The following is a 15138-nucleotide window of genomic DNA, read 5'->3' as shown; positions in this document are numbered from 1 at the left end:
TTAACTCGCGTTCAAAACGGAATTCCCGGCGCTAAACGAGGGCTCCACAACTAGTTACTAGCATAAGATAAAAGTCAGCACGTCACTATTTTAATTGATACTCTGTACGAAGTTAGTATCACACACACACACAAAATTAAAAAAATAAAAATAAAAAAATAAAATAAAATCACTTCACTATCATTATATACCTTAAAAGAGAGTTTTTATTAGCTAATAAATCATTTGCAAACTTTCTTTAATCACCATTAGATCAAAAAATTAATTAACAATACCCCTTAATCTAATGGTCATTAATATCCTCTAAAATTATTACCAGCTAATAAATCCATTTCTAAATAGACACTCTCTAAAATACCCATACAATTAGAAAAAACACGGGATGACAGATAGAAAGTAGGGGTTCACAATTTCATTCATTCATTTCATTGGGTTCAAACTAAAAGAAAAACCTAATACTCTCCATACGACCTCAAGGTTAGTATCACCGTAATACTTCCAACAATTTTACAGATGTTTCGAAGTTGGGACTTTCCCCTGACTCATTAGAATCGGATGAGTATTAGGGAAGAAATTAGGGTTTTGCTGGATTATTTAAGGTTTGAGGTGTTTCAACTCAAATCGTTGTCGTCGTTGTTGCAGCCGCCTCTTATTCTCCAATGAATTTACGAACCATATTAGTTTCTTAGAAACTACATTGATCTATCGTAAACCCTAATCATCATGATTTAATCAGTAAACACTTTCAATATTTGATCAATCGCACAAAACAATCACACGGGTTAGCATGAGTCAAGAGAGCGATTTTGGTTTCAGTTTTAAATTCAGATCCGGTTGAACATCTCATATCAGGTTTGTAATTTCTATTTAGGTTGTGTTTTTTGAATGATCGTAATCTTAATCTATATCTGAATCGTATATATTTTTGAATAATCTTCGTTTCCATTTGTTAGTAAAATTTGGGTACGTAAGCATTTATCTTCGACATCAAATTAGGGTTTTTTTCCTGGTCATATTATCGATCGATATTGTATTTATATGTATCTATAGCTATTCATATATCTATTAATTTTTCTTATTAGGGTTTATTGATTTAATTTGCCATTGTAACTGAATACATAAGTTGCAAAAAGTTGTGTAGAGGATATACTATCATTTTGATAATGATCTAAGATTATGAATGTATATGTAATACGGTAAATCTTTTATAAATAAATATATAATATATAAGTAGGTTACTGCAGTGTTCATGTGGATCATTAGCGTAATTCAAATTCAGATATCTACTGTTTCAGGAGCTTTGGAATTTGTTTACTGTTTATCAAGCTGATAAGGAAGTACTTATGATCTTCAACTTTATTTTTTTATGCCTATTTCCGATAGGATTATGGAACTTATATTTAGATTTCATTATATATGCATACCTCTTCACTTCTTGATGAAAGTCTAAACAAGGTTCTTGATCTCGAACAACGGGAAGCTTAGATGTCCGATGTTGTTGAACAGGAATGAAGACTGATACAACAGAGAGAGGTGATAACTAAACTTTATCAATCTCAAGAAAATGTTCGTTTTTACTCTTTACGAGTTAAATATATATGTTTTTAATAGAAGTGGATGATCCTTTGGTATGAATTGGTCGATTTGGGGTGGATCTTAGCTCTTGCAGGTCAAAGGGGTATAAATGATTACATTTAGGTATTTGACTAAGAAGGAAATTAAACATAATGGGACAAAAGCTGTTTGAAGTGTATGCGTTGTATTAGAGTTGGGTGATTTGTTGATTATGTATGTAGCGATTGGTGAAAACAAAATTGTTTCATACATCATTTGATTGATAGAGGCTGCATCCCAGCATCCGATCCATGAATAACTACTATCACTTACTTAATATATCATTATGTCACAAATGTAGCAAATTTGTTTCATAGAGATCTAAAGCCGAAGAACATCCTAGCTAATGCTGGCTGTAAACTCAAGATCTGCTATATTGGGCTTGCTCGGGTGTCATTTAACGATGCCCTGTCAGCCATATTCTGGACGGTATGTGTTCCTTATGTACTTATTCAAATTTAATATACTATTAATAACCGATACTTTTAGTTACGTTACTTTTTCTTGGACTAATGCAGGATTATGTTGCAACTCGATGGTATCGTGCTCCTGAACTCTGCGGATCCTTTTTTTCGAAATTGCATTGCATTCAAGTGCTGTTATGACCGACCATCAGCTGAAGAGGTATACTATCAATTGCATTGCTTTTGACATTTTGTAAACAAATTTCTGTAGATTAAAAGAAAAATATATTATTACATGTCTAGCTGTAAATGAAAAATATTTAGGACATTGTCTAGCTGTAAATGAAAACTATTGAGAACATGTTTGAGAGTTGATCTATCGAGAGGTTTGGTTATCATTTAATACTTCTTAAAGTTCAGTGCTTAAAACTGGCAACCAACTTTGGTCCAATTACGATACACACATACATATTACTTAAGGCTAGATATTCGATAATAGCTCAAGCAAAGCTCTTATAAAAGCTCGATTTGTTTGCCACCATAGGACCAAAGTTTTGCAATTAACCCTAATTGTTATTATTATGCTTGCGTTAATATCTTATTATAATGTATTTGTATATAACCAGATATTGGAGTATCATCCTCAGATGCTTCAGGAATATTTACGTGGTGGTGAACAGACTAGCTTCTTGTACCCGAGGTCATACACTTTTGGTCCAAAAATGTTGCATCTTTTTTTTTTGTTTGTTAAACTTACCAAAATATTTTTATTGAATTAAATTGTGATTCTATATATATTGGGTTTGACCGGTTCAAGCGACAATTCGCACATCTTGAGGAGGGTCTTGGTAAAAGTGGTAATAGTAAAGGCGGAAATAGTACCATTCCCTTATTAAGGCATCATGCTTCGCTTCCTAGGCAAGTTGCTATATATAGAAATCGCTTCATTACCATTTGTTTTTCGTCAGTCTGCAATTTCAGTCCATTTACTTTTTAAAATGGAACGGGTCATGGGTCATATGGGTTAAAACAATGTGTATTTCTAAAATTATGTTATCCCTGTATTTGTATAATTTTTGTAGTAATTTTTATTTTTAGTTATTTTTAAAAGATGGACAACAAGTGCTTTTGGGTCAATCCATTTACTTATGAACAGGTCCTGGGTTATATAATTAACAGGTGAAACGGGTAAAGCACGAACAATATTATTTAAAAAAGGAAATGAGTCAAAAGTTGTCCAAACCATAATTTTATTTTACTTAACCTTCTCTTTTTTATTAAAAAACTTAATTAATTTTTTTTAAAGCATTTATTAGTTGATGACAAGTTAATATTTAAAGGATTGGCCTGCGCCCCGCCCAAATTGGTATCTTTTTTTTTTTTTTTTTTTTTTTTTGTGAGACTCTGATTTTATTAATGACTCTGATTTTATTAATGTGGTTCTAGAGAGCGAGTTCCTGCACCCAAAGAGGATGGTACGTCTCAAGATGACTCGGAAAAACAACCTCAAGATGAAGGTGCCGAAAATTCAAACGAAGCTAATAAAGGAAATAACAGTTCTCATAGCCTGTTAAAGAGTGCGAGTATCAGTGCTTCCAAGTGTATAGGAAACAAAGGAACACGACCTACAGAGGTAACTGCCAAGTTAATTTAGCTCTGTTCATAGTTATTATCATCCTTACAGTTTGATGTATGCATTTGAGTTTGACTTTTTAGTCAAACAAATGTTTTCTTTTTCACTAAAAGTTTTCTGAACCATATCTTTTTCTGGGAGTTAAAAAATGAAGATTTGTTCTTGCTTATGGATCATTAGCGGTTGTAGAAGTTCTATTTTACGCCTCTGCTTACTCCTGCTTGGGTCCCTTTTGATTCTTGACATGTGTTGACTATTCACAATCATGTATTATAAGCGTTGTTAAAATCGTTTTACTGTAGGACTTTCCTGATGATAATGATCATCCGCAAGGCGAGGAGTAAGAGACAATTTCTTTTGTTCGAGATGCAAAGGCATGAAAAAATGTATTTTGTTACACACCTTATTATTTATGGTGATAAAAGTATGTAAATATCATACATAATTTGCCATTTCGACATTTTTTTATTCTTTTAAGGAAAGTAACTGTAAATTTCATCCTCATTTTGCATACGGGTTCCATCGATACAATCCCTTGTCTTCTATACCATTAGGGGATTTGTCGACAGTTCAAGATATAGTTATAGTAGAATGGGAACGAGATCTTGATTATGAATCAGATAATGATAATGATTAGGAATGGCAATGGATCGGATATGGATCGGGTGACGCCATATTCATATCCATATCCATTTAGTTTTTGCTCATCCATATCCATTTCCATTTAATTTCAGTTCATCCATCCTTATTCATATCCAGTGGATTAAGCGGGTTAATGGATATTCATTGGATATTCAAAAAATGTTATAATATTTCCTAATATGTAATAAAAACAAAACGTAATATATAAGAACGTGTATTCTTTGTCGAAGATATAACATTAATTGTTAAATTTACAATTACACATAGACTACGATATATTAAATGTGTAATATGTATGTTCTTTTATTAAATGCACGTGTTTAGTAGTAATATATCATAGTTAAATAGTTATATGGTAGCAAGCAAAATGCTTGTGCAATTGTAAATGCATTTGTAATAGTAAATGTGTTCACATATATCTATATTTATATATGTATTTCGGGTGATAGTGGATATATCCATGGATGAAAATTTTCATCCATATCCATATCCATTTACGTTTATCCATATCCATATCCATATCCATTTAAATTATCCATATCTATCACGAAGCGGGTGGATCGGATGGATATCCGCTGGATCGGGTGACCATTACCATCCCTAATAATGATGATTCTGTTTATACTAATTCTGAATCTATTTATGATGATGGACTCACCAAAGGGTGGTATTCAAGCGGAATAATTGTTCCTACTTACGAGAGTGTCTATGGGGAGAACAAACCTGAAAAAAAGTTAGCTATGAATTTTGATACTCGCGGAATTGATTGTCACGGTTCACTTATTGTGAGTAGAGTGCTCAGTCCTATTTGTCTGAAATGCTGAAAACACTCGGCTATGCATGATCAGTAAATAGTCATTAAATATAAGGATTTTTTAAATGTGATCAGTAAAGAAGTGCTCAAAAATAAAAATGGCTCAATACAAAACATCGTGATCGAGAATTCGAGATATGTGCTGTAATAATGTGAATCATACCAAACTATCGAGCCATTGGAGAATTCAAACCGATAAATTACCTGTTAAAATTGATACAGAAATGCGATTAAAGATTGAATAAACGTTGCCGAACAGACTTCAACCGTCATAATGTTCAACAATTACAACGTGATTGATTGTTTCAAGTGTATAAAACCCTAATTTCATATTACAACTTAAATGTATCCGATTGGTGATAATCGAAGGTTTATATCGCATCCACGAAATAATAAACGGTTTTGAAAAATTGAGTTACGAAAGTTTACAATTGTTGAAGCAGAGAACGTAGATGGGATGGGATTAGGGTTTTTTGTAAGCGATGAAGCTAAATCGTTGAAGCATAGAATGGCGATGGAATGGGATTAGTATATCGATCCCCTAATTTTCTTAGAAGCTCCTGTGTTTATTTTAATTAGAAGGGTACTAACGACAAATAACTTAGCTAATGATGATTTATTACCTAATAATTTTGGTGAATGATTAATGATCGTTGGATTAAGGGGTATTGTAAAGTAATTTTTTAATCTAACGGTGATTAAAGGGGTTTTTCAAAAAAATATTACTTAATAAAAACTCTCTTTTGAGTTTTACTTTCTTTACACGTGTCCCTCCATTGTTTAAGGCCCTAAAAACGGCTTCCTCTTTATTTATTTTTTCAGGGTTCGGGTTCGGGTTTGACTCTATATTCTAATTCTTGCTATGAAATGTGAATTTTACTTTCTTTACACGGGTAGCAGGAGGGTAGCAGCGTGCCTTATGCTGCTACTGATAATTATTCAACGGTCCACATGACACTCAAAGATGTGTAATAAAGTTAAAACAACCCGAAAATGTAAGTTTCTTCATATTGACTTACTTTTATACAATAATATGTTTATTTGGTGACCCATTTATTTGATGTATCTATGAATTTAGTTTCTTTCTATTTTTATGCTTAGACATGTAATTATTAAACATTTTAAGACGTAACTCATGGCAGTTTAGTATCCATTGAATAGTTTGACATGTAAATTGAACTTTACAATATGTCAATCGATGAATGATGGTAATTTTGATATGCTACAGATCTTATCATTAAACACGAGTTGCAACTAAACAACTAAAATGTATGATCATATGTTTGTATAATCTTATATTCTGTATATTAAAAAAATACCAATATAAATATGTTACAAATAGTATTCTTATGGAAACATAAACTTCATATTGATCATCTTCTATTGTTAAATTGTTTGGATAACCAAATTCAAAGCAAAATAAAAAATACAATATTAAAAAAATAAATGATTTCACCCTTCAAAAACCCCGCGAAATCGCGGGTCTTTAACTAGTAAAATTATATATTGCAAACATTTTAATCAAAATTTTAATTTAACTTATTTAATGACAAATCAGAATGTTATGATAAGGCCGGTTAGTTAGTTGTATATATCTAGTCATAGTTTATCTCATGTATATATTATGTAGAGTTAATCTCATATATATATATATATATATATATATATATATATATATATATATATATATATATATATATATATATATATATATATATTTTATGTAGAGTTTATATCTAATTTATATCTTGTACCTATATATATGTACATATCGGAAAACCTTTTCCATTCTATATAGTATCAAGAGCATTACCCTACTTTTTTTACAGCCACATCTTTCATCTATTCTCTTCTTCACCACGCACATTATGTCGTCTCATACAATTCCTTACGATGGGGATCCTAAATCTCCAATCATAGTTGTAACCCTAACCAACAACATCAAACTCACCTCTCTAAACTACACTTTCTAGAAACTTCAAATTCAGAAAACCCTAGATGGTTATGGACTCTTCAAGTTTCTTGATGGTTCATTCCTTGCTCCACTGGAAACTATTGCGTCTGATAACACCACCACCCTTAGGCCATATCTGACGTGTGTTCGCCAAGATAAGCTACTTTTTGGAGTTGTTGTTGGCACCTTGGACCAGAATGTGGTGTCTTTTTTTTCATTAGCAACCATTACAAAAGACTTATGGGATACACTCGCAAGCACTTTTACGAGCTCTTCGAGTGGGCATATGTGACGACCCGGAAATTTTCGACCAAATTTAAACTTTAATCTTTATATTATTCCGACACGATAAGCAAACTTTGTTAAGTTAAATCTCAAGAATTTTAAACTGTGTTCATACATTCATTATAACCTCGACCAAATTCCGATGATTCACGAACCGTTATATATAAATAGATATGTATATGTATATATATATTATAACTTGAGAATATTAATAAAGTATTAAACGTATAATACTTTACACGAACGTATTTGTTTCAATATGATTTTCGACGAAATTAAAAAAATATATATTAAATGATTGAATTATCAGAAACATTGAATTATGATTACAAGTCTCTGTTGAGAGGTCCACTATGATTTGAGAAAATCTATTCCTCTTAACGATATTCAGAATAATTTGTAAAGCTATTTATAAATAAAAATAAAAAGTGTCATTTACGAAAGTTAGACAAAAGTTACTGGAGAATTGGTTTCCATAATATTCTATTAATCTATTTTCAAACATACAAAGACGTTTTCAGTTTAAAAAGAACTTTATTATTAAAACGTATATAACTTTTATAAATATCTAGAATCACTTTTGACAACTCATTACTTATCCAGTATAATAGATATAACGATATTTATATTTTATTTCATTAAATATATATAACGATTTAAATTAATATTATATATATTTATACGCGTATTATACATACATAGTTTTTATACTTTTACTATACTTTAACTTTACCTTTACTTTACTTTTACTTTCCTTTAACTTTAATAATTCACTTTAATAATTTATACTTTAATAATTCATACTTTAATAATTCACTTTAATAATTCACTTTAATAATTCATACTTTAATAATTCACTTTAATAATTCATACTTTAATAATTCACTTTAATAATTCAAAAATCTATTATAAATAGAATTCAATAGGTTTCATTATTTCATAGAAACTTGAAAATATATTTCTCTAAACTCTCTCAATCGATTTATATATATATATATATATATATATATATATATATATATATATATATATATATATATATATATATATATATATATATATATATATTTGCTCTGTATTATTTCAAAATATTATTAGTATACATAAAATATTACGACGGAGTACTGTCCGAGTGATTTCAAAATAGTTTTTTTGAATGAGTCGAAGCTAAGAAAATTATGGGTTATAGCTATGGAGGTGATGGGTATGGTTCATGGGTTTGCTCGTGAGGTCAATCTAGCTAACGAATGCAATGTTTGTAAAATGTATCATATAGAGGTCAAATACCTCGCGATGTAATCAACTATTGTGAATCGTTTATAATGTATATGAACGGGTCCTTTCAGTTGGTATCAGAGTGGTGGTCTTAGCGAACCAGGTCTGCATTAGTGTGTCTAAATGATAGTCGTTAGGATGCATTAGTGAGTCTGGACTTCGACCGTGTCTGCATGTCAAAAGTTTTGCTCATCATTTTTGTCGAAAATTACCTGCTTATCATTCTTAGTCTAGACACATTTTATTGCATTGATTGCATGAATAGTGTATAGACAAAATTCATATCTTAGCGTATCTGTTACTGTAAACTTTGCCTGACATATTTCGTAAATTCCTCCGTAATCTACGAAACCTTTTGCTCTATATAATTAGAATACCACTCGATAGCCGAAAAATCATTTCATATCGAAAAATTCTTTATTCAATCGTACGAAATGGAATTCGTCATTAGTTCAAGTCCCTCGGATTCCGAAATGGAATCTCACTCAAGTTTCGAAAGCAGTGTGACCGGAATAGATCAACCAATTAGTCATCATCTATTCTGGATGAATTGGGGATGGGTTCGTAGCCTCCTTATGTAGTGACCCGAACTTTTCCATGTTTATATATATTAATTGAGATTGACATTTACATGATTAAATGTTTCCAACATGTTAAGCAATCAAACTTGTTAAGACTTGATTAATTGAAATAGGTTTCATATAGACAATTGACCACCCAAGTTGACCGGTGATTCACGAACGTTAAAACTTGTAAAAACTATATGATGACATATATATGGTTATATATATAGTTAACATGATACTATGATAAGAAAACATATCATAAAGACTACTAACTTAATGATTTTTAAACGAGACATATATGTAACGATTATCGTTGTAAAGACATTTAATGTATATATATCATATTAAGAGATATTCATACATGATAATATCATGATAATATAATAATTTAAAATCTCATTTGATATTATAAACATTGGGTTAACAACATTTAACAAGATCGTTAACCTAAAGGTTTCAAAACAACACTTACATGTAACGACTAACGATGACTTAACGACTCAGTTAAAATGTATATACATGTAGTGTTTTAATATGTATTTATACACTTTTGAAAGACTTCAATACACTTATCAAAATACTTCTACTTAACAAAAATGCTTATAATTACATCCTCGTTCAGTTTCATCAACAATTCTACTCGTATGCACCCGTATTCGTACTCGTACAATACACAGCTTTTAGATGTATGTACTATTGGTATATACACTCCAATGATCAGCTCTTAGCAGCCCATGTGAGTCACCTAACACATGTGGGAACCATCATTTGGCAACTAGCATGAAATATCTCATAAAATTACAAAAATATGAGTAATCATTCATGACTTATTTACATGAAAACAAAATTACATATCCTTTATATCTAATCCATACACCAACGACCAAAAACACCTACAAACACTTTCATTCTTCAATTTTCTTCATCTAATTGATCTCTCTCAAGTTCTATCTTCAAGTTCTAAGTGTTCTTCATAAATTCCAAAAGTTCTAGTTTCATAAAATCAAGAATACTTTCAAGTTTGCTAGCTCACTTCCAATCTTGTAAGGTGATCATCCAACCTCAAGAAATCTTTGTTTCTTACAGTAGGTTATCATTCTAATACAAGGTAATAATCATATTCAAACTTTGGTTCAATTTCTATAACTATAACAATCTTATTTCAAGTGATGATCTTACTTGAACTTGTTTTCGTGTCATGATTCTGCTTCAAGAACTTCGAGCCATCCAAGGATCCATTGAAGCTAGATCCATTTTTCTCTTTTCCAGTAGGTTTATCCAAGGAAATTAAGGTAGTAATGATGTTCATAACATCATTCGATTCATACATATAAAGCTATCTTATTCGAAGATTTAAACTTGTAATCACTAGAACATAGTTTAGTTAATTCTAAACTTGTTCGCAAACAAAAGTTAATCCTTCTAACTTGACTTTTAAAATCAACTAAACACATGTTCTATATCTATATGATATGCTAACTTAATGATTTAAAACCTGGAAACACGAAAAACACCGTAAAACCGGATTTACGCCGTCGTAGTAACACCGCAGGCTGTTTTGGGTTAGTTAATTAAAAACTATGATAAACTTTGATTTAAAAGTTGTTATTCTGAGAAAATGATTTTTATTATGAACATGAAACTATATCCAAAAATTATGGTTAAACTCAAAGTGGAAGTATGTTTTCTAAAATGGTCATCTAGACGTCGTTCTTTCGACTGAAATGACTACCTTTACAAAAACGACTTGTAACTTATTTTTCCGACTATAAACCTATACTTTTTCTGTTTATATTCATAAAATAGAGTTCAATATGAAACCATAGCAATTTGATTCACTCAAAACGGATTTAAAATGAAGAAGTTATGGGTAAAACAAGATTGGATAATTTTTCTCATTTTAGCTACGTGAAAATTGGTAACAAATCTATTCCAACCATAACTTAATCAACTTGTATTATATATTATGTAATCTTGAGATACCATAGACACGTATACAATGTTTCGACCTATCATGTCGACACATCTATATATATTTCGGAACAACCATAGACACTCTATATGTGAATGTTGGAGTTAGCTATACAGGGTTGAGGTTGATTCCAAAATATATATAGTTTGAGTTGTGATCAATACTGAGATACGTATACACTGGGTCGTGGATTGATTCAAGATAATATTTATCGATTTATTTCTGTACATCTAACTGTGGACAACTAGTTATAGGTTACTAACGAGGACGGCTGACTTAATAAACTTAAAACATCAAAATATATTAAAAGTGTTGTAAATATATTTTGAACATACTTTAATATATATGTATATATTGTTATAGGTTCGTGAATCAACAGTGGCCAAGTCTTACTTCCCGACGAAGTAAAAATCTGTGAAAGTGAGTTATAGTCCCACTTTTAAAAATCTAATATTTTTGGGATGAGAATACATGCAGGTTTTATAAATGATTTACAAAATAGACACAAGTACGTGAAACTACATTCTATGGTTGAATTATCGAAATCGAATATGCCCCTTTTTATTAAGTCTGGTAATCTAAGAATTAGGGAACAGACACCCTAATTGACGCGAATCCTAAAGATAGATCTATTGGGCCTAACAAACCCCATCCAAAGTACCGGATGCTTTAGTACTTCGAAATTTATATCATATCCGAAGGGTGTCCCGGAATGATGGGGATATTCTTATATATGCATCTTGTTATTGTCGGTTACCAGGTGTTCACCATATGAATGATTTTTATCTCTATGTATGGGATGTGTATTGAAATATGAAATCTTGTGGTCTATTAGTATGATTTGATATATATAGGTTAAACCTATAACTCACCAACATTTTTGTTGACGTTTTAAGCATGTTTATTCTCAGGTGATTATTAAGAGCTTCCGCTGTCGCATACTTAAATAAGGACGAGATTTGGAGTCCATGCTTGTATGATATTGTGTAAAAACTGCATTCAAGAAACTTATTTTGTTGTAACATATTTGTATTGTAAACCATTATGTAATGGTCGTGTGTAAACAGGATATTTTAGATTATCATTATTTGATAATCTACGTAAAGCTTTTTAAACCTTTATTGATGAAATAAAGGTTATGGTTTGTTTTAAAATGAATTCAGTCTTTGAAAAACGTCTCATATAGAGGTCAAAACCTCGCAACGAAATCAATTAATATGGAACGTTTTTAATCAATAAGAACGGGACATTTCAGTTGGTATCAGAGCGTTGGTCTTAGAGAACCAGAATTTTGCATTAGTGTGTCTTATCGAGTTTGTTAGGATGCATTAGTGAGTCTGGACTTCGACCGTGTTTACTTGAAAAATGATTGCTTAACAAATTTTGTTGGAAACTATATATTTTTAACATGTGAATATTATGTGATATATTAATCTCTTAACGCGTTTGATATTATGTGATAGATGTCTACCTCTAGAACAAGTCCCATTGACTCACCTAATAATAATGAAGAGTCAAATGTAAATTGGAATGATTCGTGGACTGATTCACAAGTTCCCGAAGAGGAACCGGAAGAAGAGTCGGAACCGAAAGAAGAATCAGAACCGGAAGAGGAGGAACCGGATGAAGAAATAGAACCGGTGGGGGAAATAATAAAACGGTTAAGTAAAAGAAAATCCTCAACCAACCGACCAAGGTTAATTATGGTCAATGGTGTTTCCGCCAAGGAAGCAAAATATTGGGAGGATTACCAATTCTCCGATGAATCGGATTCCGACGAGAATTCCGATGATGTTATAGAAATTACCCCAACTGAATTTAAAAAGGCAAAAGAAAATAATAAGGGAAAGGACATAAAAATAGAGAAATCTAATTCCAACCCCGATGAACTTTATATGTATCGTCAACCCCCGAAGTCCTTAAGTTGTAACAATGACCCGGGAACCTCTAAACCACCAGGTTTTTCTAAACCAATGTGGATTACGACAGCTCGTATTAGGGGAACATCATATATCCCTAGAAACTTGGCAAAACGAACCAAAACCAAAGAAGAAGAAACAAGCGAGTCGGAATAAGATAGTTGTATTCGTGTGGTGTAATATATGTAATATAGTGTGCTTATGCTTTATGATATATGTAAAAATTGCTTGTATTAATAAGTATTTTTTTTTTATGAATCTAAATCTTGTCTATTTTACAGTATAAAACACACAAAATGGATAGACAACCCAATATTTTAAGAGACCTACCCGGAGACATGATTGATGAAATCTTGTCTAGAGTCGGTCAGAATTCTTCGGCACAACTATTTAAGGCGAGATCAGTTTGTAAGACATTCGAAGAACGTTCCAAGAATGCCTTGGTTTATAAAAGGCTTTCGTTCGAAAGATGGGGGATATCACATTGGGAAATCCATAAGTTACGATGTGTTTACTTTGACGCATATATTGCGGGGAACCCAAATGCTATTTTACGCAATGGGTTAAGAAATTATTTTGACTCAATATATCCGAATATTGGACTTCGTGATTTAGAAAAAGCGGCTAACATGCAACATAAAGAAGCATGTTATGCTTACGGATTAGTAATGTTCGCTTCTCACCAAAGTGAGAACAAGAACATCGGGCTACAACTATTAAACAAAACGTTCCCACAAGTGACGGAGTCGGTAATTGGGGTAAGAAATGAGGTTTTTAGATTGTTACGGGACTGTTGGACATTACGTAACCCTCGCCCCTTTGACGACGTTACAACACGCTGTCTTATCAACGGCCATAACAGTTATGTTCCACAAGACCAAGGATGGGAAGTAATCCTAGTAAAACCAGAATGCATGACTTGTTTCTGGACGTATGAATTACGTGTCTTTATTGCCTTTGCTGAACGACTTTTGTACTAGCTAGAATTATCTTCTCAACCATCTTGTATCAAATTTATTGTGTGCTATATTTCATGCTATATGTAAAATAAGCGGTATTGTAAGTTTGTAAAATATTGTGTAAAAGTTTGAACGCGAAATATTATTATAATCAGTTTTTCATATAGAATTGTAGTAGTTGAATTGTATATTAGCTACTAAGTATGAACTTAACGGGTAGGTACTACCCGAATTTAAACTTATAAAACGCTAATATGAAGAAAAAGCTTTTATAAATGAGTTCATATTATGCTACGAAATACTATTAACTACTCTTAATATTCTGTATGATTAACTTGTTCATTTGACTATTTTGAAGGAAATGGCACCGACTACTCGACACACCGTGAATATGAATGAAGAGGAATTCCGTACTTTTCTAGCTTCAAACATAGCCGCTGTACAGGCTGCGCTACATACCAATAATAACCTTGGATCTAGCAGTACAGGAAATCGTGTAGGATGCACCTACAAAGAATTCACTGCCTGCAAACCTTTGGAATTTGATGGAATCGAAGGACCGATCGGATTGAAACGGTGGACCGAGAAGGTCGAATCGGTGTTTGCCATAAGTAAGTGTACTGAAGAGGACAAAGTGAAGTACGCTACGCATACCTTCACAGGTTCTGCGTTAACATGGTGGAATACCTATCTAGAGCAAGTGGGACAAGATGATGCTTACCCACTACCGTGGTCAGCATTCAAGCACTTGATGAACGAGAAGTACCGTCCCAGAACCGAGGTCAATAAGCTCAAGACAGAACTTAGAGGGTTACGAACCCAAGGATTTGATATTTCCACGTACGAACGACGATTCACAGAATTGTGCCTATTGTGTCCGGGAGCATTCGAAGATGAGGAAGAGAAGATCGACGCGTTTGTGAAAGGATTACCGGAAAGAATCCAAGAAGATATAAGTTCACACGAGCCCGCCTCCATACAACAGGCATGTAGAATGGCTCACAAACTAGTGAACCAGATTGAAGAAAGAATTAAAGAACAGACTGCTGAAGAGGCCAATGTGAAGCAAGTCAAAAGAAAGTGGGAGGAAAACGGTGATAA

The 15138-nt window shown here is 32.1% G+C and overlaps 1 protein-coding gene across 8 annotated transcripts; it reads left to right on the top strand.

Moving 5' to 3' along the window:
* Positions 1–374: 374 nt before the first annotated feature.
* On the top strand, positions 375–4155 carry LOC139844458 (mitogen-activated protein kinase 9-like). 8 transcript variants are annotated; one of them, XM_071834687.1, is made up of 8 exons: positions 375–852; positions 1296–1533; positions 1932–2043; positions 2133–2238; positions 2645–2718; positions 2817–2936; positions 3465–3651; positions 3954–4155. In XM_071834687.1, the coding sequence occupies exons 3-8, from the start codon at positions 1961–1963 to the stop codon at positions 3993–3995; spliced, it is 612 nt and encodes a 203-aa protein (XP_071690788.1). In that variant the 5' UTR covers positions 375–852; positions 1296–1533; positions 1932–1960; the 3' UTR covers positions 3996–4155. The 8 variants fall into 8 exon arrangements, with proteins under 8 accessions (XP_071690788.1, XP_071690786.1, XP_071690787.1 ...); XM_071834685.1 differs by having other exon boundaries at positions 1916–2043; XM_071834686.1 differs by having other exon boundaries at positions 1296–1566; positions 1916–2043.
* Positions 4156–15138: the final 10983 nt, after the last annotated feature.

Source organism: Rutidosis leptorrhynchoides, chromosome 4 (assembly GCF_046630445.1).
Source record: "Rutidosis leptorrhynchoides isolate AG116_Rl617_1_P2 chromosome 4, CSIRO_AGI_Rlap_v1, whole genome shotgun sequence".
Taxonomy (NCBI): domain Eukaryota; kingdom Viridiplantae; phylum Streptophyta; class Magnoliopsida; order Asterales; family Asteraceae; genus Rutidosis; species Rutidosis leptorrhynchoides.
The sequence above is the reverse complement of the archived record's forward strand: the minus strand, read 5'-3'. Positions and strand labels throughout refer to the sequence as shown.